Genomic DNA, 26,663 nt, shown 5'->3' on the forward strand with positions numbered 1-26,663 from the left:
ACTCAGCTTGGCCTTCTCTCACTTTTTCTGACTTTCCAGCCACAGCAGGAAAGTGTTCTTAAGAGATAGGCAAAAGCCAAGGGCCAGCTTTTATTTTTGGAATGGAAGGGCAGAGGAGGTGTTGCCCTGGTTCCAGGGATGGGGCGCAGAGATGCCGATACACCTGTACTGAGATCTCTTTGGGAGCCGGCCAGGTTACCAGAGTTGGCAGCGGCGGGAGGGGTTCAGGAGGGCCCCCTGAGGACAGCGGAAGTGTCTGGCGAAGGCTGGACTGTCGCTTAGGGGCCCGTGGACGCGAAGGGTAGGAGGGCTGTGAATGTCCTGAGGATCCTGGGTGCTGGGGTCCCTACACATCACCTGGGGAGAAAAAGAGGTCCACACAGGGTGAGGAGATCAGCAGGACACAGCCGACCTGGTGACCAGGGACAGCAGACAAAAACAAAAGCAGGGACAGCAGTGCTCCAAGGGCCTCGTGGAGAAAGAAGATATTTGCCATTTGTAATGGCAGCACCCACCTGGCAGCGGGTATCTGGTGAGGTCAGAACTGTGTTATCACAACATCTAAAAGTGCCCTAGAGGCAGGTCTGTTGTGAGAACTCTGTGGGGGTCTTCAAGTGCCCTTGGGAACTGGGGACAGTGTCTTTTGAAGGAATACATGACACTGGGAGGGGGGATATGTCAGGTGGGGACCCCACCTAGCGGCGGGGTCTCCAAGGAGGAATATGATCAGTGGATAGTCTGTTAAGGTTCTTTTGGAAGGGGTCTGTATTTCTAGAAGAAATGAGAGAAGACAAAAGTTGGTCTCATCTCAAGGAGGAATTTAGGAATGAAGTTTTGTGGGGTTTTTTTCCTCTTTTTTTTTGAAGGGAGTGCTAGACTCGGTAGAAGAATTTATAGTAGGATGAAGGATGGTCCCCAGGGCACTTGTGTGACAGGGTGACAGTGTGGATTTGTACAGCAGAGGGTTGGGGACATTGTGGGGAGATGTTTCAAGCGGGAGAGATTTTCTGAGCATTAACAGGAGGGTATTTATCTGACATGGATTAAGTCCTAGTGGGAGATGTCGGCAGCTTACCTGGGCATAGCTTCGGAAGAAGAGTTGCCGGGGGCTGAGGTCTAGGTTGGGCAGGATGGTTTCCCCACGGAACAGTACAAGCCTCTTTTTGTATGCCTGGATATGAGGGTGGGATGGAGAATTGCCCTTAGGTTCCAGACCCGTACCCAACTGGAAGTCTGATGCCCTATATACAATATCCAAAACCAGCTCCTGGTCCTTCTTCCCAAGTTCAGCCCTGACACACTGGTCTGAGCCAGGAGAAGACATCCTTGCTGTAAGATCGATGGATATCCTCGAAAAGCGGGCTTGTGGAGTGGGATGGGGGGAGTCCTCAAGTTGCCAGCTGTTCAGTGGGGATGTGAAGGGCAGAAGCTTTGCCATGTTTGCATGAGGGATGGTGGAAGGAAACGCTGGTGACAGGCTGTCTATTCTGCTGGTAAAACTAGATCCCAGCCCTTGGGATGTGTTACCTTCAGCGCAATGGCCAGTGCCCCGGCGTCTGCAGCGTCCTCCAGGAGCGTGCGGGAGACCTCGAAGGCGGTTCCCTTGGGTGACGGTAAGGCAGTGTAGAGGCGTTCCAGGCACAGCAGCGCTTTCTGCAGGGCACGGGTGTCACAGGCCGGGCAGCCCCCAGGGAGTACTGTTGAGAATGGGGCAAGCGGGGAAACGGTGAGGCGTGATGCCGGGGTGAAGACGTGGGCCTTCTGCAAACCGCACTGGCTCCTGGGAGAGCTGCAAAAGCTGCAGGCCACGCCCACCTGGAGCCCTGGCACAGCCTCCCTGCCTCCTGCTCTGGGTCGACTTTGGGGACCTCACCCGCCTTCCCGATGGCCCCACCTGCCAGGGGCCTGCTGCTACTCACAGAGCCGGTCAAAGACGTGCAACAGCTCACGGGCCATAATGCTGCCAGCGGCACCGAAGTTCACGGCTCTAGGGAGACAAGGGCTCGTCTGACCCTCAGAAGCCTTCCAAGGTTTGGCCCCCGTTCTCCAACCACAAGTCCCGTCCATCATTCATCGTAATACTGGTCCATGACTCTCAGGAGACTTCCTGCCCACCTCAGAGAATGGCCCATACCTGGGGTAGCCAGGGTGGAAAAACGGGGGTTGGAGGAGTCCGGCTGGGAAGACCATCACGTGGTCAGGTATTGAATAGTAAGCCTTGAGGCCCCAGGGGGGCACCTGCCACCTGTGGGAAGAGCACGCCTGAGCTCCAGCTCCATCATTTACCTGCAGTCCTTCCTGAAGGACTGCTGCTGCTCCCCGAACCTGTTTCTTTCCTGGGAATTGCAGACAGCTGTCTCTGGGATGTGCTGTCTGTGTCTCCCCGGCTCTCATACCTGTGACTGGAGACAGGCTGCAAGAACTCCTGGACGACTCGGGCTTGGCGGGAGCGGACGCAACTCAGGAAGGTCTGGAGGAAGCTGGGTCCAAGTTGTATCTGGGAGGAGGCAGGACGTGACTCAAATGCATGGAGACAAATGTAGACGCACACTGATACACCCTGATGTGGTTGTCTGAACCAGATGGATAAGCCCTGACACAGACATCCCACGACAGTGGACAGCTAGCGCCAGGACACCACCATGTGCTACTGCAAACCAGCGGCACACGTACCAGCACACACACACACACACACACACACACACACTCAAGCAAGTCACAAATGCATGGGTGTGAGTGCACACACACTCACCATCACCTGAAAAAGCTCTGTTCTCCTGCTGGCAAACCTACCGTGTGGCTGTGCGCGCTAAGTCGCTTCAGTCGTGTCTGACTCCTTGCCACCCCACAGACTATAGAGCCCACCAGGCTCCTCTGTCCATGGGATTCTCCAGGCAAGAATGGAGTGGGTTGCCATGCCCTCCTCCAGGGGATCTTCCCCACCCAGGGATCGAACCCGTTTCTCTTACATCTCCTGCATTGGTAAGGAAGGTTGTTTGCCACTGAGCCACGAGGGAAGCCCCATCGTGTGGCTGCTCGGCCATCAAGCCCAGTCAGCACCAGGGCAGGGAAGGGGTGGGTTAGGGTCAACCAGGGAAAATGACTGTCTGCCACTCAGGTCGCGCAGGGGATGAGGCAGCTGAGGATTAGCAGGGACCTGGCGAGGGCGGGGACTCACGTCGTCGTATTCCTGTCTGGCCGGGTCTGGCTTCAGGGCCCATTCCGAGGGCCCCATCTTCGCCTGCAGCTGGCTAAGCTGGGAAGAGACATGAAGGAAGAGGACTCCAGCGACCTCGAGTCTATCATAAGGACTTTCTCCTGTTCGCTGCCCCGTCCCCTCCTCTGGGAGTGCCACCAGGATGTCCGTGCGGCACGTTGGTGGTTACACTTGCCTCATGCCCTGAGCACCCTCCCCCAGTCACCATACTTTCCTGATCCCAGGCTCCGCTGACACCCACTACACAGCCCCTCGCTGTCTCTTTCTCCTGGCCTTACCTTGTCCTGGGCCTCTGCCCGGGTCTCTCCATCCATCCAGGGAACCGTATGAAGGTGACTGATGAAGGCATCCTTGATGGCAGTGAATAATTCCATGGCCTGCAGGCAGGAGGGTGCAGGGAGAAGATCAGGATCAGTCTTAGTCCTGGGTCCTGCCCACCAGCTCTCCAGGAAGGGGCCTCGGCCTGGAGGAGCTGCCAGGAGGAGGAAGACCTCAGAAAGAGGAAGTGGCATCTGCTAGGTGAGCAAAAATTCAGGGCAGAGAGCTGTGGAGATGGAAAGGCAGTACCAAACACAAAACAGGAAGGTGGGGATGGGTGCCTCTTAAGAACCGATGGGGGAGACAGCTCCTTTCTGTGGGGAGACCTCAGCCTGCGGGGGAGATACCATCCTTTTGGCCAGGCAATCCATTCAGAAGGCTGGGGAAGGAAGAGGACCACCATCCCCTTCTCTGCTCTCAAGAGCCCTCCTCACACCATCTTTCTGGAGGCCTTCATCTCCTCTCCCCATCTTCCTGGGTTCGTCCACTTCCTAACAAGCTAAAGCTGTCCCAGCCTCGCACCCTGACTGTGGAGTTAGCACTTTCTCTGCCGTCTACCATCCTGTGTATTTCCTTTCTAGATGGAGGAAAATAGATGACAGCATCAGCAACCTGAGTTCAAACCTTGACTCCACTATTTGGAGTACCTGTGTGGGCTTGGGCAAATCACTTAACCCCTCTGTGAAACCAGGAATTAAAGTAGGTCATGCAAATCGCTTGCAAGAGTACCACGCACATGGTAGCCATTGCTAAGCATTCAGTAGTTACCATGGGTGCTTCTTACAGTGGTAGCATGCCAGTCTTACATCGTTTCACAGTTGTTCAAAAGTCGTAGACAGAAAAGGAGTAGGCTTAGAGGTCACGGAGTTCAGTTTTCTCATTTTATGGTTGAAGAAACACATGAGCAGTAAGGCTGGGAGGCTTGTTCAGGTTAGTGTGTGCCGCGCGGACTCTGGGTCTCGGAGCTAAACCGTGCAGACTCTAGGGGTGCAGCGTGTCCCCCTCTGGATTCTCTAAACTGCTTGATTCTCTGACCACAGAAACCATCAAGAAGGGCAAAGTGGAGAAGATGGGTTGGGTGGGAAGGGGTGGGGGGACATCGGCTGAAGAGGAGCCCTCACGTACAGCACTTTGGGTGCTGGGTCTAAAAGTCTCCCGGATGAACAAGGTGGCCAGTGTGGGCTCGAAGAAGGCTTCTGTCTTCTCCATGCACATCATCCAGCGAGGGTGGACTGGCTGCGGAGACAAAGCTGGAATGAGCGGCTCCTGCCAAGGGTTCGTCCTCATCCACTTTTCTGGGCCAGTCTTGCCTAGACCCTCTCCCCCAGGGGACGTTCTCTTTTCTGGACTTCCTGGGTCTGTCTCCCTTCGGTCTATAAACCCTTTTGGTGACACACACGGGGCTTCGCTGCTTAGCACAAAGGGGCTCAGAGTTTCTCCAGCATCAGTCATGAGGCTGGGCAGGGCAAACTATCCTTGTTTATTGCCTATTGAATCTGAAAGCAAGGCCTCTGGGAGGCATCCTTCTGGATAACTAAAGGGCTCCTGAGAAGGACAAGACTGGATTCAACCCTAGTAGCTCAGGTGATAAAGCATTGGCCTACAATGCAGGAGATCCGGGTTCAATCCCTGGGGCGGGAAGATCCCCTGGAGAAGGAAATGGCAACCCACCCCAGTATTCTTGCCTGGAGAATCTCATGGACAGAGGAGCCTGGTAGGTTATAGTCCCTGGGGTTGCAACGAGTCAGACACGACTGGGCGACTAATACACAGAGTCCACCCTCTCACTTGGGCAGGTCTGCTTGCCACCTCGTCCCTGCCCACCACACACGCCTCCCACCGTGTGCATGGCTCAGGGATCCCAGTGAAGACTTCTCCCAAGCTTCTTTACCTAAACTAGGAATTGAAGAAGGAAATTTTTCCCTGCCTCCTGTCTTCCTCCCCCTCTCTCCAAATGGTAAGACCTTCTCTTATAAAGAAGAAAGTTATCAGAGTGTAACTGAGTTTTAGATACCATATTCCTTGGTAGGAGAATGAGGAAAAAAGAAAAGACAAAATATATGCAATTTGGAGACCTAAGGAGCTTTCTGCCAAATCAGGGAAAAGAATATAGGATGAGGGGCTTCCCTGGTGGTCCAGTGATTAAGAATCTCTGCCTTGCAATGCAGGGGATGGGGACGTGGGTTCGATTCCTGCTTGGGGAGCTAAGAGCCCACATGTCAGAGAGCAATGAAGTCCACAGGCACATGTGCTCCGGAGCCCACACCATAACTAGAGAGTCCAAGTGTCACAACTAGAGATCCCACACGATGCAACAAAGATCTCATGTGCTGCAACTAAGACCCGACACCGTCAAATAAATAAAACAAAATAAATATTTTTTAAAAAAAGAATATAGGATGAGATGATGGACATCTTCAAAGGTGGAGAAACAGATAGATAAAAACTCAAAGAGGACTTTGGCAATCAGGGTGGTTTTAAACAGCAGGATGGAAAGAATAAGGAACAAGAGAGAGATGCTGGTGTGGATGGCATTGAAGAGATGACACAGGGCAGGTGAGAAACAAATTCAAGGAAGCAAGAGTAAGGAGAGCTGAGCAGGGACTTAGGAAAAACATATTAACATATTAATATGCTAATTTGGTTTGAGTGGGATGAAATCACAAGACTTCATTCCTGTTACTTCTTTACCCGCCGGGGCCTCCTGGCAGGAAAGTGGCGTAGTCTGCCACCATACATTCTGGTCCTAAGGTTGGAGATTGCTTATGGGGCTTCCCATGGAAGAGGAAAGAGAAAGGAGGGCCAGTACTGTTGTTGTTGAAGACACTCCTGGGCCTGCCTATTAGAATGGTTACCTTTTTGGAGGCTGCTCCAGGCCCAGTTGCCCACGTCTCTGTGTTGCTGTCTGCCCCCTCAGCATGAGGTCTATTAAGGACCTTCTCCTGGTGAGTAGGGATTCAGACACTTTTGATACTGTATTAGTTGATGCTCTGAAACTCACAAACATGAAAAACAAATAGAAAGTCCCCTGGGTCTGACAGCAATGCCGGGAACAGGAGCAGACTCTGCTGGCCACCTTTGGGTTCATCTCCTGCAGCCTCCGGAGGACAAGCTCAGTTCTGAGACTGTTTCTCAGCAGACAGCTGAAGGGGGTGGAGGGCTGCACCCAGAATAGCAGCGAGCACATGAGCCTTGAGCTTGATGATGTGGCTCTGCCTGCCCCACCTGCCCCTCCTGGTTCTCGAGTTGTTTCCTGATCCCTTTTGCCGACACTTGCCCTTAGCAGGCTTTGTCAGCTCCATGCTGGGGCCCATAGCCTGGGCCGTGGTAGACCCTGACTTGGTTCCTGAAGCATATGGAGACCACCTCGGACCACTCACTGCTGTCCCTGCGCCACTCTGCGACTCTTCTGGTCACAACTGTGCTGAGTCGTATGTTCTATACGCAGGAAAGTAACTTCCAGGATCTACAAATGAATGTTAAGTCTCAGGGGTGGAGGTTGACAGGTTATGTATTCATCTGCTGGGGGTTATCAGTATCTGAGTTGTCTCAAAATGTGAGATGATAGAGTATACCATATTAATTGTAGATAAAGAGAAAAAAAAATCACTGTTAAAATATAAAAGATGGAAGAAATATTTCAAATCCAAAATAATGAGGCTCAGTATATCAAGAAACAGAAAAAAAATTGTAGGGATGGGAGTAGCAAAGAAATGGATTGGGAGTTCAGAATTAGCAGGTGCAAACTATTATATAGAGAGTGTATGAACAATGTCCTACTTGTTTATAGCATAGGGAACTATATTCAACATCTTGTGATAAGCCATAATGGAAAAGACTATGAAAAACGATGTGTGTGTGTATATATATATATATATATATATATATATATATACACACACACACACACAGAGCTGCTTGGGAGAACAGAGGAAATACTACCCAGAACATGCTGTATAAATTATATATATATATAAAACTAAATCAAAAAAAAAAAAACTAAATCACTTTGGTGTACCACAGAAATTAACAAATACTCTAAATCAATTACTTGAATAAAATAAAATTAAAAAAAAAGAAAGAAAGATATTTACAGATATAACCTTTGAACCATGAGTAATGACAAACATGACAGAAATCAAGAAAAACTCCAAGAGTCTGGAGGAAAGCGGATTTCTGTGCAATTTTCAGTAAGGGGAAAGTAGATTTTAGAGATTACAGGTGAGCCAGGAATCCTTAATGTGCATTTTGAAACACAATTCTAGAATGAATCATTAAACCGGTTATTTTTGAACACTTGGAAAATAATGTGTAACTTCTGGGGCCCCTTGGTGGTGGCTTCACTGACTCAGACAGTAAAGAATCTACCGGCAATGCAGGAGACCCAGGTTCAATCCCTGGATCTGGACAATTACCTCGAAAAGGAAATAGCAACCCACTTCAGTATTCGGGACAGGACTGAGTGACTAACGCTCTGAGGGCCCGTGTAGGATAACTGGGGATGAATAATGTCAAAATTATTTTCAAATGTCATCATTTTTAGGGGTAACCAACAAGGACCTGAGGGCTTCCCAGGTGGCTTATTAGCAAAGAATCTGCCTGCCAATGCAGGAGTCACAGGAGATGTGGATTCAACCCACGGGTTTGATCCCTGGGCTGGGAAGATCCCCTGGAAGAGGAAATGGCAACTCACTCCAGTATCTTTGCCTGGAGAATCCCATGGACAGAGGAGCCTGGCGGGCCACAGTCCATAGGGTTGCAAAGAATCGGACACGATTGAGCGACTGGGCGACAAGAACCTCCTGTATAGGACAGGAAACTCTGAACAGTGTTATGTGCCCGCCTGGATGGGAGGAGGGGTTTGGGGGAGAATGGACACATGTATGTGTGGCTGAGTCCGTTCACGGTTCACCTGAAACCATTGCAGCATTGTTAATCAGTTATAGTTCAATATAAAATAGTTTTTAAAAGTAATGTGACTGTATGAATAAACACATTTATAGCACTAAAAATAAATGTCATCACTTTTAAAGGGTCACTAAATTAGAATGAACAGCAGATCAAGTGCCACAAACTCAAACAGGGGCTGTGAGGTACCATAAATAACAGAAGCAACCCAGCATCAGAACCCCAGGACCAGAAGGGGTGATGGCAAACCCACATCCAGGCCTATGGCTGCATCCCTCAGCTCCAGTCATCCGCTGCCCCGGGAGAAGGCTAACTCAGCACTCACGTTGAAAACAACAACCCAAAGGGCTGGAACTCTTTTTGTGTGTTATTGCCTAATTTTTGAAAGTCAGCCACTCATTAAAAGTTTCTAAAATCTTTAGAGTCCAACAAAACACACCCATGAGCCGGATTCATCCTCCAGGATCACGGCAGTTCTCCCTCTGCATAGAGAATTCAGCATTTACTAAATGTGAATTACTATAATAACTTACACCCTCGCACTTCAATTACACAAGCTGTATATAGGAGCCTGTTCTGATTCACAGAGCTGCTTGGGAGAACCGGGGAAATACTACACAGAACGTGCTCTGTAAATTCTAAAGTTCTACTCCATTCTGTTGGTGCTATCTTGATTTCAAGATACCATCTGGTAAAACCATAAGTTATGTCCTTGTGAAATCAATGGAGAAATCCATGTTAAATAACAGTGTTGTTTGAGTGGATTCTGAACTGGCTGACCCAGAAGGGAATGTCAGTGATTAATGTTTCCAATTTAGTACCAGCTTCCCTGACTGCCCCACCAACACTGTAACATGTCCACACTAGCTATCTCTCTCCCTCTTTCCTTTTTTTATTTTTTCATAACACTTAATACCACCACGGGTGGCTCAGATGGTAAAGAATCTGTGTACAATGCAAGAGACCTGAGTTCGAATCCTGAGTCTGGATACCTTGGAGAAGGGAATGGCTATCCTCTCCAGTATTCTTGCCTGGAAAATTTCATGGATGGAGGAGCCTGGTGGGCAAGTCTATGGGGTCACAAAGAATGGGACGTGACTGAGCAACTAACACTTTCACTTTTTTTTTTTCCAATACCATCCAATGTATTTTATTTAGCTTATGGTCTTTCTGTCTCTGTTAGAATAGAAGCATTTGAGGACAGAGATTTCTATCTATTTTGTTCATGAAGAATCCAAAGAGTCTAGAGAAGCATCTGGCATATAATAGGGACTCAATTAATATTTGTTGCATAAATGGATTGCTGACTACACTGGTCTTCAATAACCTGAGTCAATACTCTTTCCTCTGCAGAATCTTACCAATAATCTAGATGAAGACGCAGTAAATAAAACCACAAATGACCCAAGGCAGAGATCACAGATCACTAAAACAAAGGCTGAAATCCCCTGAGTAAACACAGATGTTGGCGTGAACATAAATAGTTCACTCTTAACAGGCACTAATGTGAAGTTCTGCTCTTAATTTCCCAAACTCAGCTCAAGTTTAATAAGAGAAAAACTTGGCTTGACAGCCATTTTCGCTGACTACATATACCCAAAATTAATAAACAAAATATGGTCAGATGAGACCTGACAGTCCTTCTGAATAAGAGCATTACAAATTGGAGTTCATTCAGAGGAACGTGGGGAGACAGCTGTAGTTCATAAACATCGGATAGAGATACACATTTTGGTCCAATTAAGGCCAAAAGCTTCATGGTATCTTTGACTCCCCCTCTCACACTGAACATCCATCAGGAGACTGTTGCTTACCTACAGAATACATTCTTTTAAAACATAAAATAGATAAATCCTTCTCCAGGCCCCTGTTACATGCAGAGAAAAACCCAAGACCTTGCGGTGACTGACCAGGGCCTGGCACAATCCCCTCCTCCCCTCTCTGATTTCCTCTCCCCACACTTACCTCCCCCCCCGATGCTTAGTCGCTTCAGTAGCGTCTGACTCTTTGCGACCCCATGGACTGTGACCTCCCAGATTCCTCTGTCCATGGGATTCTCCAGGCAAGAATACTGGAGTGGGTTGCCATGCCCTCCTCCAAGGGATCTTCCTGACCCAGGGATCGAACCCATGTCTTCTGTATTGCAGGCGGGTTCTTTACCCAACTGAGCCACCTGGGAAGCCCTGATTTCCTCCCTACTCTTACTCTATTTGCTTTCTCTGCTTCAACTGCACTGGTTTCTAGGCTGATTCTCAACCCCCCAGGCAAGCAGGACAGCCTTCCAGCAAGCCCTGTCACCTCTTCTCAGCCAGAGCCACCGAGAGGGTCCCTCACACTGCACCATGCTTCAACTAGCCTTCCTTTGTCACAATGAGACAACATTCTTTCTTTTCCCGGAAAACCCTTTCCTCTCCCTAGACACTGCTTCCTTACTTCCTACCTCCTGCTCAGCTATCTCACTGACCATTTAAACCCTGATCTCTCTCTCTTGGAAATTCTGAGAGCATCTAAATAAGATCTTTCTTAGAACACAGCTATACCCATTCATTTACTGAGCATATGATAGCTCTTATGTTACAAGGACAGAGATGAATGGTTGCAACAGAGGTCACATAGACCACTAAGCTAAAAATATTTACTATCTTGATCTTTATAGAAAGAATTTGCCAAGGCATTTTTTGTTACCACCCACTATTTCTCAACCCTGCAGTGTATGGTTAAAAATGTGACCTCACAGCTCAGGCAGACCTGTTCTAGAGTCTATTTCTTCACTTATGAGGTGTTTGGTCTTGGGAAAGTTACTTGTCCTTTTGAGGACCTCAGAGCATTTCTGAGAGTAGTAAATAAAATAAGCACTGCCTGATATAGAGTAACTACTCAACGTATTTCAGCTATTATTATTATGTGTTGCCATCATATTTGGCATCATATTTGGTGCCATTCCAGACCAGGGAAAGGGCTTCAACAAGTCACAGAGCTATCTGTTGGTAGAGTCTGACTCAGCTTTTAAGTCCAAGGACAATTACACATCCTAAAAGCTTCCCTGATGACTCAGTGGTAAAGAGTTCACCTGTTCAATGCAGGTGATATGGGTTCAATCCCTAGGTCAGGAAGATCCCTTGGAGAAGGAAATGGCAACCCACTCCAGCATTCTTACATTGGAAATCCCATGGACAGAGGAGCCTGGTGGGCTATAGCCCACGGTGTCACAAAAGAGTCGGACATGACTTAGCAACTAAGCAATAACAAATGGAGAGAGATAAGGATTATATAATACATATATGTATAGGATATACATATATATGTTTAGGATATATGTATGTATGTATGTATAAAGGGTGATGACTTTAGAAATTCGTAAGCCTTCTAAATTTTTTAAGTGTGAATTTCAATGTTGGCATTCTTATACCCTTCAAAAAGTACTACCAGGCCACAGTTCTGGAATTTACACAAAGTTGTTTGTTGCTGGGGATTTTCTAGCAATCCCAGCTATGAGGGCTTGGGGCTCTGTCTCATCTGAGTCAAGAGAAAGGCTGGGCAGAAGGCTCTTGGGGACTAGCCCACCTGAGGGAAGAGCCGAGTGAATTCTTTTTGTTTTGTGTTTTGTGGGTTTTTTTGTTTGTTCTTTGCAATGACTAAGCACACAGATGCTGAAGCCAGAGTTCAAATCCTAGCTCTAAAAACCCAGCAGCTCTATCACCTTGAGTGAGATCCTTAACTTTCGGGTCTCAGTTTACCTACCAATTAAACAGGGTCCGCATGGTCTGTCCTCCTCATGGAACTGCTGTGAGGATCAAATAAACTCCTACATTTAAAGGGCTTAGAAAAATGCTTAGCACAGTTTAAAGTCTCCATAGGCAACAACTACATTCCAGACCCCGTGTTTACAATTCCCTTCTTCAAATTCTATAGATAGGTCAGATTTGCCAAAGCCACGAATTCCTCCAAGGCAGAGAAATGATCCACAAATTACTAAGAAAAGAAACCCAGTGATGAGCAAGACTGCCCTGAAGCTTCACAGAGGCTGGAGGGCATCTAATGTTCTAGATGCTTCCTCTTACATTGGGCTGAGTCCACCTAGGATTTCAAAGTTCACAGTCCCGAGTACGGTCAGAGTGGATTTTGGTTAGTGGAGCACGTTTGGTACACAGCCCCGTGCTCTGATATATCAGAATCGGCATCACGAAACCCACGGCGCGGCTGACAGACCCCGGGGGTGGTCAGGGATGAGCTCTTGATGAAGCATATCTGGACACGGAACACTGGAACCACCTTGACGGAGCAAAGGCTCTTGCCCACCACACCGTGTCTCACTCTAGTGAACCCTAGGCTGTGCGTCCAGCTCCTCAAGTCACAGTGCCCAGGATAACCCGGCAAATAGTCTAGGGGTCACGACAAAGGAAAAGCAGTTCTTGATCAGCTTAGAGCTGTCTATCTAGATTTTAATACTCAGCAAAAGGCCCTGGAGGTAGCCAGACATGTGCCCACAGGTCTGCTCCCTGGCATCCCAGCTCTCAGTGCAAGCGCTGAGGGCTTCTGCGGAAGGGCTTCTGTCCCCCCCCCAGATGTTGGGGGACATCTAGTTCCCACGCCCCTTGCCGAGGGAGCTGTGTCCACGTGAGTCCCCCAGATGGCAGATGCTCCGTTAGCACCCCACCTGGGAGAATTCTCCCCTGCTCTCCTCACCATGGGTGGGTGTCCTGTCAGTTCCCCCAACTTCTGGTTCAGCGATCTGTGTGCCTCTTGGAACTGACTGTCCAGGGCTGGAGAAAGTGTCTTCACCAGCCCGAAGATCATGTGGCTTTGCAGCAAGTCCCTGTGGAGAGAAAAGAGACCGATGGTAGACCCCAGGCTCCGGGAAAGCCCCCAGAAAACCCTCCCTTTGGTGTGTGTGTGTATTAGTCGCTCAGTCGTGCCCGACTGTGCGACCCCCATGGACTGCAGCCCACCAGGCTCCTCTGTGCATGGGATTCTCCAGGCAAGGATACAGGAGTGGGTTGCCATTTCCTTCCCCAGGGGATCTTCCCGAACCTGGGTCTCCTGCGCTGCAGGCAGATTCTTTACCATCTGAGCTACGAGGGAAACCTTCTTTATAGAGAATAACTACCCGACATGTGAACATGTCAAGAAGAGCTTTTCTTTTTTTCTTGTTTACCCTAATTTAAAAACACTTCACTGTGAAAAAAATTCCAAAATGATTGGGATAGTAACATCAAAGCTCATGGATCACAGATCACTTTAACCATTAAAATAATACTGAAAATGGGTGAGATATCATGAGAATCACCCAAATGTGACTCAGAGACACGAAACGAGCAAACTATTGGAAAAATGGTGCCCCCAGACTTGTTTGACACAGGGTTGCCAAAAACCTTTAATTTGTTAGAATAAACAAACAAACAACAACAAAGTGAAATACAGCAAAGCAAAATTAAATGAGTTCTGCCTGTAATACGTTATCAACTATAGCCGCCATATTATATTGGGTTGGCCAGAAGGTTCGTTCAGGTTTTTCCATAGTTGCTGTGTTCAGTTGCTCAGCCATGTCCAACTCTTTGTGACCCCATGGACTGCAGCATGCCAGGCTTCCCTGTCCATCACCACATCCCAGTTTGCTCAGTCATGTCCACTGAATGAATGATGCCATCCAGCCATCTCATCCTCTGTCGCCCCCTTCTCCTCCTGCCCTCAATCTTTGCCATAATCTCTTACAGAAAAACCAGAACAAACCTTTTGGCCTACCCAATATACTGGAGCCTGAGAGTGTTCATCTTATAACAGAAAGTTGGCACACTTTCACCAATCTATCTCTATTTCTCCACCCTTCAGCCCCTGGCAACCACTGTTCAAAACTTCTCTGTTTTAAAAAGAGTTTTTCTATCCTGGTGGCTCAGATTCACCTGTAATGCAGGAGACTTGGGTTTGATCCCTGGGTCTGGAAGATCCTCTGGAGCAGGAAATAGCTACCCACCCCAGTATTCTTGTCTGGAGAATTCCATGGACAGAGGAGCCTGGTGGGCTATGGTCCATAGGATCACAAAGAGTTAGACATGACTGAATGACTAACACTAACACTTGCTTGATGCGGGTTGGCTTGGCGGTGGAGAATGACGAAAGAAAGAACCAGATGAAGAGGGAGACCTCTCAACTCACAGTGGGGAGAAGGCTGGACTTCGATTTAACGAAACAGATTCAAATACTTCCACAACCGAGACACCTCCGCTTCTCTTAAGAGGCATCTTCTAAGAACACCAAAGCTGGGACCCGGGACCTTTCTCCGCCCTGCTGGCAACTTTCTCGCTGGGTTTGACTTTTATCCTTACACAGATTGGTTTGCACCTGTGTGAATGGTTGTTTGCTTCCCTCTGAAGGAACTTCTAAATGTTGCTGCCACTGAGTTACTATGAAGAACGGCTTTGAGCCCAAGGTCCCGGGAGGAAGTCACTGTATCCGAGGGGCGGCCACACAGTCTCAGGGCCAGCAGTGAGCCCAACACAGAGCCTCACCCTCCCTCTCCGGACCTTCAGGGTCCATCAAGACCTTCCTGATCTTTCCCACAAGTGGCCCAGAATCCTCGAATACAGCTGAGGAGCAGCCTTTCCCCAGCTTTCCCCAGCCTTTGTCTCCTCCACCAACCCCTCCATGTGCCTCCTTCTCTCACCCGCACCCCTCAGCTGCTGACAAGACACAAATGCCGCAAATGTCCTCTGCTCCATTCAGCACGCCCTGTGTCTTACTGGTTACCTGGATCCCTCGTTTTGTCTGTGTTTTCTCTACCCATGCCCTCCGAGCCCCTCTTCCTATTTCCTCTAAGCCCTCCTAGGCTGTCCATCCCACCCCCTCCCTGCCCTCACATGGCCCTGGATCGCTCCCATCCTCCTGCAAGGCCCTTATTAGTCTGCCTCCTCCAGTGTCCTTTGTCCCTGAGACCTCCAGGTCCTCAGACCTTCTTTCCATCACCACCACCCCCACCCCAATGTGGAGCAAACCTGTGCTCCGACAGCTTCATCTCAAGCAGTTTCGACATGTTCTTCAAATATGCCAGGTCATGGACTGCAACGTGGTCAGAGGGGCTCAGGGCCATCGGTGTGAACGTCGCTTGCAAACAGGACAACCAGTCAATGGTAGGGGCCATTCTCTTAAAGGAGAGAGACAGAGGTTGGGGGTGGGGGGACAGGAAAAGGGAGGGGGGTTCCCCTCCCTCAGGATAGAGGAGGGAGTGAGAAGGGGGGTGGTCGGGAAAAGGATGGAGTCAGGAAAGTTAGGGGATGGACTAAGAATTAAGGAAGTGAGGAGAAAGAAGGCGTGAAGATCAAGAAAGTTTGGGAGCAAGACCCTCATGCCCATCTTCTCCCAGTCCCTGGCTCGAGGCACCTGCAGCTGGTCAATCGTGACCATCTCGAAGACCTTGTCCTGAGCACGCTGCTGCTCCCCAGGCCCCACCATCTGGTTCAACTGTGAGTTAATGGCGAGGGAAAAGGAGGCGTGTTTTTGCGCTTGGTTTCGGTCTCCTCCCAGCAAGGTTACCAGGCGATACAGGTAATTCAGGTATTCCCGCAGGATCTGGGGGAAAGGCAACCTCAGTCACAGCCACCATCGACCCCTGCCTTTCTCCAGAGTCAGAGGTTAGGACCTTTGTCCGTGACACCATCTTACCTGGGCATAATTCGGTTCCTGCTTTTGCTTGAGGAGAACGTCAAACTCTGGCTGGTCTATCTGGACACAAGAGAGGCTGAGAGAAGTGGGGAATGTGGAGGAAGGAGAGGCCAGGTGTGGGGCTATGGGGATGGACCAGGAAGGGGGACCCAGGAAATGGAGTGCAGGAGGAGCAGGAGAACGAAAGAAGAGAGGGGACTGGGGCTAAGGGACAAGGGGAAGAGTACCAACATGCAAACGTACAAAGAGGGTGTTTCAACTAGTTTGGGGGTGCTCAGCAAGAGAGAAGCATAATAACCCATGTCCTGTCGGGAACTGTTGCCTGTGCCAGGGCCAGGGCCAGGATAAATGGTGTGAGATGCCCATTTTGGGTGCAAATAGCCAGGACACGAAGCAAGCTAAATGTCCATTGATAGAGGAATGGATAAAGAAGATGTGGTACTATGGAATATTACTCAGCCACGAAAAAGGAATGGCATTGGGTCATCTGTAGTGATGTAGATGGACCTAGAGTTCGTCATACAGAGTAAATAGATCAGAAAGAAAAAAAAAATCATCTATGCACACATATACATGGAATCTAGAAAACTGTTACAGATGAATCTGTTTTCAGGGCAGGAACAGAGACGCAGACATAGAGAAAGGACATGTGGATGGGGGTGGGGGTGGGGGAAGGGGAGGATGGACAAATGGAGAGACTGGGATTGACATAAATACACTACCATGCTTCATATAGATAGCTATTGGGCACCTGCTGTATGGCACAGGAGCTCATCTTGGTGCTCTGTGATGACCTACAGGAGGGGGGTAGGGGCCATGGGAGGGAGGCTCAAGGGGGAGGGGATATATGTGTACATCCAGCTGATTTACTTTGTTGTAGAGCAGAAATTAATGCAACATTGTAAAGCAATTATGCTCCATAAAAAAAAAAGAGGTACTGAAAACTCAGTAATCAAGATCAATCATATCTTCATTGAAATTTTTAAAATCTAAATTAATATAAACAAATGGGACCTAATGAAATGTAAAAGCTTTTGCACAACAAAGGAAACTATAAGCAAGGTGAAAAGACAGCGCTCGGATTGGGAGAAAATAATAGCAAATGAAGCAACAGACAAAGGATTAATCTCAAAAATATACAAGCAGCTCCGGCAACTCAACTCCAGAAAAATAAATGACCCAATCAAAAAATGCGCCAAAGAACTAAACAGACATTTCTCCAAAGAAGACATACAGATGGCTAACAAACACATGAAAAGATGCTCAACATCACTCATTATCAGAGAAATGCAAATCAAAACCACAATGAGGTACCATTACACGCCAGTCAGGATGGCTGCTATCCAAAAGTCTACAAGCAATAAATGCTGGAGAGGGTGTGGAGAAAAGGGAACCCTCTTACACTGTTGGTGGGAATGCAAACTAGTACAGCCACTATGGAGAACAGTGTGGAGATTTCTTAAAAAACTGGAAATAGAACTACCATATGACCCAGCAATACCACTTCTGGGCATACACACCGAGGAATCCAGATCTGAAAGAGACACGTGCACCCCAATGTTCATCGCAGCACTGTTTATAATAGCCAGGACATGGAAGCAACCTAGACGCCCATCAGCAGATGAATGGATAAGAGAGCTGTGGTACATATACACCATGGAATATTACTCAGCTGTTAAAAAGAATTCATTTGAATCAGTTCTAATGAGATGGATGAAGCTGGAGCCCATTATACATAGTGAAGTAAGCCAGAAAGATAAAGAACATTACAGCATACTAACACACATATATGGAATTTAGAAAGATGGTAGCAATAACCCTATATGCAAAACAGAAAAAGAGACACAGAAGTACAGAACAGACTTTTGAACTCTGTGGGAGGTGAGGGTGGGATGTTTTGAGAGAATAGCATTGAAACATGTATGTTATCTATGGTGAAACAGATCACCAGCCCAGGTTGGATGCATGAGACAAGTGCTTGGGCCTGGTGCACTGGGAAGACCCAGAGGGATGGGACGGGGAGGGAGGTGGGAGGGGGGATCGGGATGGGGAATACATGTAAATCCATGGCTGATTCATGTCAATGTATGACAAAACCCACTACAATATTGTAAAGTAATTAGCCTCCAACTAATAAAAATAAATGAAAAAAATCTAAATTAATGTTTTAAAAAAATCTATACAGAATATAATAGTAAAACTTTGCTCATCATGCATTTCCCCCTAAAATCCACAATGTATTTCTGATCATTTTTTAAAATCACAGATATCTCCCCAAAAGTCTGCAATAGAGTTTTGATCCATTTTGGGAAGGAAAAAAAATTTTTTTTTAATTCACAGTGAACAAAACTGTGATGTTTTGTTCATCGTGAGTTTTTGCATTGGTTTTGACATTTTAAAAAATATTTATTGAAATACTATTTGATTAGTGAGTTTTTGGTACCCTCTTAAATTCTTCACCCCAGGAAAATAGCCTACTACCCTCATGTGCCTCACTCTAGTTCTGGCACTGGTGTGTCCTTATCGCTGTCCTGAAGATTTTTTCCCCCATGTTTTTGGCTTGTCTTATCTGACTTCAATCCCAGACTTCTTCCTGGAGCTATGAACTTTTCTGCTATCTTGAAAAAAGCTTTCACTTGACTCTTCGGTCACATTTCATGTCCAAACTTTAAAAACCTAAAAGTAATCTATGCATCTACTTCAACTTCCCTCCTTCCTAACTCCACACAAACTGAATCCATTTTCATGATTGTTTTGACGTTATGTCTAGAAAATCAAACCAGGAAATCAACCCTGCATACTCACTGGAAGGATTAGGGCTGGAGCTGAAGCTGTAATACTCTGGCCACCTGATGGGAAGAACCGACTCATTGGAAAAGACCCTGATACTGGGAAAGATTGAGGGCAGGAGAAGAAGGGGTCAAAAGAAGATGAGATGGTTGGATGGCATCATCGACTCGATGGACATGAGTTTAAGCAAACTCTGGAAGATGGGGAAGGACAGGGAAGCCTCGTGTGCTGCAGTCCATGGGGTCACAAGAGTCAGACAGGACTTAGGGACTGAGCAACAACTAGAAGGTTTCCAATGGTGTCTCCTCATTCCATAATTTTCCGAGCTCAGAAGTCTCTGGAATCAAAGATGACTCCTCCCACCTGAATGGGCCTCTCCCCTGCTCTTTGTGACTCGGTGGAACTGGTTTGACTCCCACTTCCTGGCCCTCCTTCCTCCCCTCTGGCCCCACCTCATTGGGGTGTCCCTTTTCAAGTCATTTTCTCCACCTGTATATCCCTCAGAGACCATCTAGTCTCAAGGTAATGCGAGCCACCCTCCTTCCATTCACACCAAACCAACTCTGTGGGGTCCTTTTCTAATTTCTCCACTTCTTTTATTGATATTCAGTCAGTCACCAGGTCCTCTCCAATCACCATGGACCATCAGTCACCACTAGGATGAAGTTGTCTACATCCTCCTGACCCCAATTTCCATTTCTGTCATAATCATCTCCATTTGGAATCAAGGTTGCTCAACTAGATTTCTTAGCACTTCCAGACTGACCTCAAAAACCACTGACTCTACCTGGGCATTATGTAAAACCATCACACTTGAAAGTCTTCCATAGCTGTTTTTTTTTTTTTCCCCCTATTACATCAACAGTTATCACCTTGGTCTGATGTTGTAGACTGGGAATAGTCAGGTTCAACCTCATGTCTTCAGCCTGACTTTTGCCTCCCACCGCATCCCATCCCAACCCCAAATCCTCTGTTCAACAGACCAGCCTCCTCACTGACCCGCAGAAGGGTCACACTGTTCCTGGCTCCTCCCTAATATCAGGACTTCCCTACAGCCCTTTAAGTCCCTTTAGCTTCACTGTCACCTGGGTGAATCAATCAGGCTTCAGGGCTCAGCCCACGTTCTCCCTTCTGAACTTCTCCTTAACCATTTCAGATCTTAACTAATTTCCTAAGGCTGCACCAGTTACACTCCTCAGCACACCATGTAGAGCTGAACTTGAGAAAACCTCACAAGGATTATCAGTTCTTGTATATTCACGCTCATGTAATTTTGTGGAATTTTGGAAAGTAGGGGCCAAATATTTAGCATCACACTGCCTCCCACAATACTGATGCCTCCAAGGTTTTAATTTATTAACCCACTCAATAAACACCTGGCATGGGCCTCTAGCTGCCTGGCCCTGTGCCAGGTCCCAAGGACCAGAGATGAATGAAGTGTAAGCCTGTCCTTAAGAGGCTGAATCTTCAACACAGGGCTCAAGGCTGAGAGCACGTGAAATGGGAGGACAGAGAGGCCCACCTCCCATCGCAGCCAGGGGGTCAGTGAAGACATCCTGGAAGGGACAGTCATCAAGACCAAAACGTGAAACGTAGGAATTCTCCAGGCTGAGTGTGCAAATTGAGGAGTGGTGCCTCAGGCAAAGGGAGCCATGTACGCAAAGAACCGAGAACTCTCCTTGGAGCTGTAAGTGCACGAGCTTGCCTTGGGGCACAAGGAGGAGATAAGCCTGGAGGAGTTTGTAAGAGGGAGACTTGCAAGTCTTCCTTAAGGATTAAGAGTCAGATCCTGATGACCCAGTGAGCCATTTAAGGCATTTAAACAGAGACAATAGCATAATTAGCTCTTGGTTTAAAAAGCTCCCTCTGGGGAAACTGAAAAGTAAATAAGAGAAGAGCAGTAGAGGCCACAGGAGGAATGAGTCCAGTGCCCAGGGATGATTCAGAGAAGCAACAAGGAAGACCAGAAAGATGGTCTTCCCAGAACTGGCCCTGCTGCTCTCTTCCCTCTCACCTCAAGTCCCTGGTTCCAACATTAATTAATGTCCCTAAAGATAACAGTGTAGTCACTCACCTAGAGCCAGACATCCTGGAATGTGAAGTCAGGTAGGCCTTAGAAAGCATTACTACCAACAAAGCTAGTGGAGGTGATAGAAATCCAGCTGAGCTATTTAAAATCCTAAAAAATGAGGCCATTAAAGTGCTGCCCTCAACGTGTCAGCAAATTTGGAAAACTCAGAAGTGGCCACAGGACTGGAAAAGGTCAGTTTTCATTCTAATCCCAAAGAAGGGCAATGTCAAAGAATGTTCAAACTACTGCACAATTGCACTTATTTCATATGGTAGCTAGGTAATTCTCAAAATCTTTCAAGCTAGGCTTGAACAGTACAAGAACTGAGAACTTCCAAAGGTACAAGCTGGATTTAGAAAAGGCAGAGAAATCAGACATCAAATTGCCAACATTCGTTGGATCATAGAGAAAGCAAGAGAATTCCAGAAAAACATCTTCTTCTGCTTCATTGACTATGGTAAAGCCTTTGACTGTGTGGATCACAATAAACTGTGGGAAATTCTCAGAGATGGGAATACCAGACCACCAAACCTATCTTCTGAGAAACCTGTATGCAAGTCAAGAAGCAACAGTTAGAACCTTACATGGAACAACTGACTGGTTCAAAATTTGGAAAGGAATTAAATGAAAGTGAAGTCGCTCAGTCATGTCGGACTCTTTGTGATCCCATGGACTGTAGTCTACAATGCTCCTCTGTCCATGGGATTTTCCAGGCAAGAGTACTGGAGTGGGTTGCCATTTCCTTTTCCAGAGGATCTTCCCAACCCAAGGATCGAACCTGGGTCTCCTGCATTGTAGGCAGATGCTTTACCATCTGAGCCACCAGGGAAGTCTACGTCAAGGCTACATATTGTCACCCTACTCATTTAACTTATGTGCAGAGTACATCATGTGAAATGCTGGACTGGATGAATCACAGGCTGAAATCAAGATTGCTGGGAGAAATATCAATAACCTCAAATATGCAGAGGATACCACTCTAATAGGAGAAAGTGAAGAGGAACTAAAGAGCATCTTGGTGAGAGTAAAAGAGGAGAGTAAAAAAGCTGGCTTAAAAATCAATATTCAAGAAACTAAGATCATGGCATCTGGCCCCATCACTTCATGGGATATAGAAAGGGGGAAAGTGCAAATAGTGACCAGTTTCATTTTCTTGGGCTCCGAAATCACTGTGGACAGTGAACTACAGCCACAAAATTAAAAGACACTTGCTCCTTGGAAGAAAAGCCCTGCCAAACCTAGATAGTGTATTAAAAAGGAGAGACATCACTTTGCCAACAAAGGTCCATGTAGTCAAAGCTATGGTTTTTCCAGTAGTCACGTATGGATGTGAGAGTTGGACTATAAAGAAGGCCAAATGCTGAAGAATTGATGCTTCTGAATTGCAGTGCTGATGATTCTTGAGAATCCCTTGGACAGCAAGGAGATCAAACCTGTCAATCCTAAAGGAAATCAACCCTGAATATTCATTGGAAGGATGGTGTTGAAGCTGAAGCTCTGACACTTTGACCAACTGATGGGAAGAGCTGACTCTTGGAAAAGACCCTGATGCTGGGAAAGATTGAGGGCAGCAGAAGGGGATGAGAGAGGATGAGATAGTTGGACAGCATCACTGACTTAATGGACATGAGTTTGAGCAAACTCCGGGAGACAGTGAAGGACAGGGAAGCTTGGCATGCTGCAGTCCATGGGGTCTCCAAGAGTCAGACAGGACACAGCAACTGAACAGTAACAACAAGAAAGTTAAGTCACTTTCCTGGATTGCACATTTTTTGGCCTAAGAACAAATTTGAGGCAGGCCTGCATTTTTGCCAGCGCATCCCTCACCTGGATGACTGGCAGGTATGGAGGGGTGGGAAGAGGTTGCAAATAGGCTCTGAAGAATGGGAAGTGACCATATTGACTCATCAGAAGGCTCAGAGTTTGGTTAAAATCTGACGGGGTCCAGTTACCAGAGGTCGGCCAGCCGCCAAGCTGGGAAGAAAAGAAACAGCGCTCAACACAGGGATACAGTCTCTCAGAACACATCCCTCACCAGCTGACTTCTGACTACATCCTGACTTCTACCCTGAGTCCCCTGCCCCTTCTAGGGCTCCACCTCTGTCCCCCTTTTCCTACCTTCAGCCAAGGTCTTGATATGTCCACAGATCATTGCCATGTCCACCTCCCTCCCAAACCCTTAGGAAGGAGATCCATCCTCTATGGGCAAGAAAAAACGGCAGCCCTGAGCACACATTGGTCTTGTGTGTTTTCTGCATCCAGAAAAGTAGATGTGCCAGTCTCACCTCCTCAATAACCTGTCTGAGGGGACCGGCCCCTGCCGCCTCAATGGCACCCGTGTTCATGCAGGAGTTGTAGAATCCAAAGGCTTTCTCCTCCCCAGGGGCCAGGCGCCAGGAACCTGGAGTTTCTAGAAAGGAAGCAGGGGAGAATTAAAGGAGTGAGGCAGCTTAGAAACAAGCAGGGAAGGTGGGAGATGGAAAGGTTATAGGCAAGGAAGGGACGATTCCCAGGGAAAAGGAGGGAAGGGGGGGAACCCAGGGATGAGGATGAGGGGAACAGTTTCTTTTCTTTCTTTTTTGCTCTGCTGAGTTCATGAGGTATGTAGGCTTCATTAGTTGCCCCGTGGTATGTGGGATCTTGGCTCCCCAACCAGGGATTGAACCTACATTCCCTGCCTTGGGAGGCAGATTCCTTACCACTGCACCACCAGGCAAGTCATGAGCTGGACCAATTTGTTGGAAGAGTAAGAACGTGGAGAAGACAAAGAGGAAGATAAAGAAAAGTTGAGGAAATTCCCTGGTAAGGACTCTGCATTCTCACTGCCAAGGGCCCAGGTTCAATCCTTGGCTTGGGGGGCTGGTGTGAGTAAGATAGATCCCATATCCCACAAGACGAGTGGAATGGCTACCATAAAAAAAAAAAAAAAAGGAAAGCAAATGTGAGAAAGGCAATAAAGAGGAAGAGACAAGGGTGTGGGGGGAAGAGATGGAATAACTGGAGTATGGAAAAAGCAGAAAGAGTAGAAATGAGAGGTAAGAGGGAGATGAGCGAAGGAATCAGAAAAATCGGAGAATTCAGAGAACTTTCGAGGGATTGGAGCAGAAGAGCATGAGGAAGGGTTTGGTAAAGGCTGGTGAGGGCTCCCCTAGTCTGGACTCTCCCCTCTCTCTGATCCCAGCAGACAAACACACATGACAATTACCCAAACACACACCACTGGAGCCCTCCACCCTCTCCTATCTAACTCCACTTACTCATGTCCTCTGATTTCTTTTCGTTCTATTGTGGGCCACAGAATCTGTCTGAAGGGTACATTTGCTTTTTATCTCTGTACCTTACATGAAAGCCTGGCCCTCTGCTATGCAGGGAGTACCCACCTCCACTCTTTCCCATCAAAAGAAGGAGGGTAAAGGGAAACATTTATTTCTTCCAAATTCCTACTGGTACTATCAACAGGTTCCCTGGGCTCCCTTATAGAGAAAATGCATCTTGTTGGTTGCATTCTCATCCCTTAGTCCTTATCATCAACCAGCAACACCCTGGGAACACCTTCCTCCTTCCTGTGTGGCCTGGGTTCCTGCCTCATGGTTCTCCTCTTGGTTCTTTTCAACAGAACCACCATCTACAGAAATCTTCCTACCTCCAGGGTTTGTAACTTGGTCCCCCCTTTCCTCCAGCATGTCTTTTGCGTCCCTCTGTATTCCTTCCCTTACACACAACCAGATAAAGCCCCTCATCACTTCTCACCCATTCTGCCACTTCTTTCCTCCCACCATCATCTCCAATCACCCATCTCCGGCAGCCCAGTTTCAGCTTCTTCCACTTCAACTGGCAAGCCATGGTCCAAGGTTTCAGGGAGGATGGGAGATGACTGTGAGAGCGAGGATCTGGGGAACGATGGGAGTGAGAGGGTAACACTCACAGGGAGCATTAGGGGACAAGAAGGATTTGAAGGCTGGAGAATGAGGGCGATGGGGAGAAGGATTAAAGTGCAATAGGTGTTGAGGAGATGCCAGTGTGGGAAGACATCAGGCACGGGGTAGAAACTGAAAATATAAGGGAGATAACACAGATATCTGTGGATGGATGGGAAAGGTGAGGGAATAGGGACTAGGTAAAGAAACGAGGATGAGAGGGACCAGAAGAGATGGAAGAGAGGCAGGATCTGCTGTGAAATGTATGACGATGGAGAAGCAAATCGAGCAGGTCCCTAGGAGCCAGTGGAGCGTGGTACAAACTGGTTGTTCCCTAGCCACACAGGCTTGGGAGGGACAGCAGTGATCATTCCAGGCTCCGCGGCACCTACAGCAAGAGAACCTTCCATCCTGATTCCCTTACCCAGGATTCTTCGAACTCGGCGCTTGTTCTCCTCCTCGAGAGCCTGAAAAGGACTGCTGGTCCTGTTGGCGTTTCCACAGGCGAAACTAAAGAAATCAGCGCAGGGGGCCACACTGGTGTTCCCAGAGGCCAGGTAGAGAGCCAGGAGGTCCTGACACACAGGTGTCTTGCAAGGGGCTGTGGGGAAAAGCTCAGAGCTGCGAAAGAGGAAGCGGTGAGGACCCCCCCCAGGGGCTAAGCAAAGAAACGTCTGGTTAGGGAAAGGGGCAGAGACCCTGATGAGGAGCAAATCGTCTGACTGATGGGCAGGAGAGGGATTCACGGGGCACGAGCCTGGGAACCCAGGGCCCCCAGGGGTCAGGATGCATGGTGGGTCTCGGGATGATGGATGGTGGATGGGGAGTGGGCTTGTGGGGGGATCTAGGATCTCACTTACAAGGACCACAGCCCTGGAACACGTAGCCCCAAAGCAGCAGAGAAACACCAAGGATTATACTGAAGAGCAGAAGGGTCTTTAGAGCCCGCAAGGTCTTTTGCCACCATCCATCCTGTGCGGTAGGCGGCTCCTCTTCTGGAAATCTCTGTGCAGAGAACCAGGAAATAAAAAACACATGATGGAGAGAATTGGGATGGGGGAGGGAGGGGAAAGGAGGAAGAGGGAACAGATAGTTGGTGCTGGGGTCCCCTGGTACAGAGATAACGCCCCTTATTCTCCTGAACCCAGTCTTCTTTGGACCCCTGGGAGCTGGAAGGGCTGTCAGAATGCTGCCCTGCGCACTTACCACCCGTCTCCTGCGTGTCCCCGATCCACTCGCTTGCTCAGTCCGCATGGCTCTCCCCACCGACTCTTTGTCTCCACCCTCCTGAACTGGAGGCAGGACAGAGAAGCTGGTTCAGGAAGGGGGTACATCACAGAGAGTTATGTCAGGTCATTTTGAGACCTCCTGCCCACCTGCCTCCCTACCTCCCCCCCACCCCCAACACACACATATATGCTCATCCCAGGGCAGTGCTCCTAGGCAGGCTTCAGAATGAAATTCTCTTCCTGAGGTTCCCCCCTCCCTCCGTCTCCCGTCACCTGCCTCTTCTCCCTGGTTCCTACTCTCCAAGTCCCACATCCATCCTCTCGGGACGGGGACAGGGGATGCACGCGCACACACACACACACACACACACACACACACACACACAGAGACACACACACACACACACCAGCCGGCTCTACCTCCCACCCTAGGCGTCTGACTCCCAAAGGGAATGGCCTTCTCTAGGGGACTTGCCGTCTGTCTGGCCGTCTCTCTTGCTCTCAGAATCTGTCCTTCTTCTGCTCTAGGTGCTGAGTCTGAGGACGGGGATTCAGGA

At 48.2% G+C, this 26,663-nt stretch overlaps 1 protein-coding gene and 1 non-coding gene across 2 annotated transcripts; both read right to left on the reverse strand.

The window, feature by feature from the left end:
- Positions 1-195: 195 nt before the first annotated feature.
- Positions 196-26,131, reverse strand: KEL (Kell metallo-endopeptidase (Kell blood group)). Its single transcript, XM_065938509.1, has 18 exons — positions 26,084-26,131; positions 25,738-25,882; positions 25,302-25,478; positions 23,246-23,370; positions 22,788-22,934; positions 16,100-16,159; positions 15,818-16,006; positions 15,433-15,581; positions 13,130-13,259; positions 4,661-4,771; positions 3,496-3,594; positions 3,179-3,256; positions 2,397-2,497; positions 2,135-2,245; positions 1,920-1,987; positions 1,528-1,697; positions 1,076-1,171; positions 196-357 (listed from the first exon to the last, which is right to left on the reverse strand). The coding sequence occupies exons 1-18, from the start codon at positions 26,129-26,131 to the stop codon at positions 196-198; spliced, it is 2,166 nt and encodes a 721-aa protein (XP_065794581.1).
- Positions 21,718-21,789, reverse strand: TRNAC-ACA (transfer RNA cysteine (anticodon ACA)). The gene has a single exon. It is a non-coding gene; the product is annotated as a tRNA-Cys (tRNA).
- Positions 26,132-26,663: the final 532 nt, after the last annotated feature.

Source organism: Muntiacus reevesi, chromosome 6 (genome assembly GCF_963930625.1).
Source record: "Muntiacus reevesi chromosome 6, mMunRee1.1, whole genome shotgun sequence".
NCBI lineage: Eukaryota > Metazoa > Chordata > Mammalia > Artiodactyla > Cervidae > Muntiacus > Muntiacus reevesi.

Bases quoted from the DNA above. Each gene is read 5' to 3' on its own strand.
- KEL (XM_065938509.1), bottom strand. From the start codon at position 26,131: ATGCGGACTGAGCAAGCGAGTGGATCGGGGACACGCAGGAGACGGGTG. The intron at 16,160-22,787 runs GTGAGGGATGCG...TCTTGTGTCCAG, and splicing joins CATACCTGCCAGTCATCCAG to ATAGACCAGCCAGAGTTTGA. The intron at 16,007-16,099 runs GTAAGATGGTGT...CCTTTCCCCCAG, and splicing joins AGGAACCGAATTATGCCCAG to ATCCTGCGGGAATACCTGAA.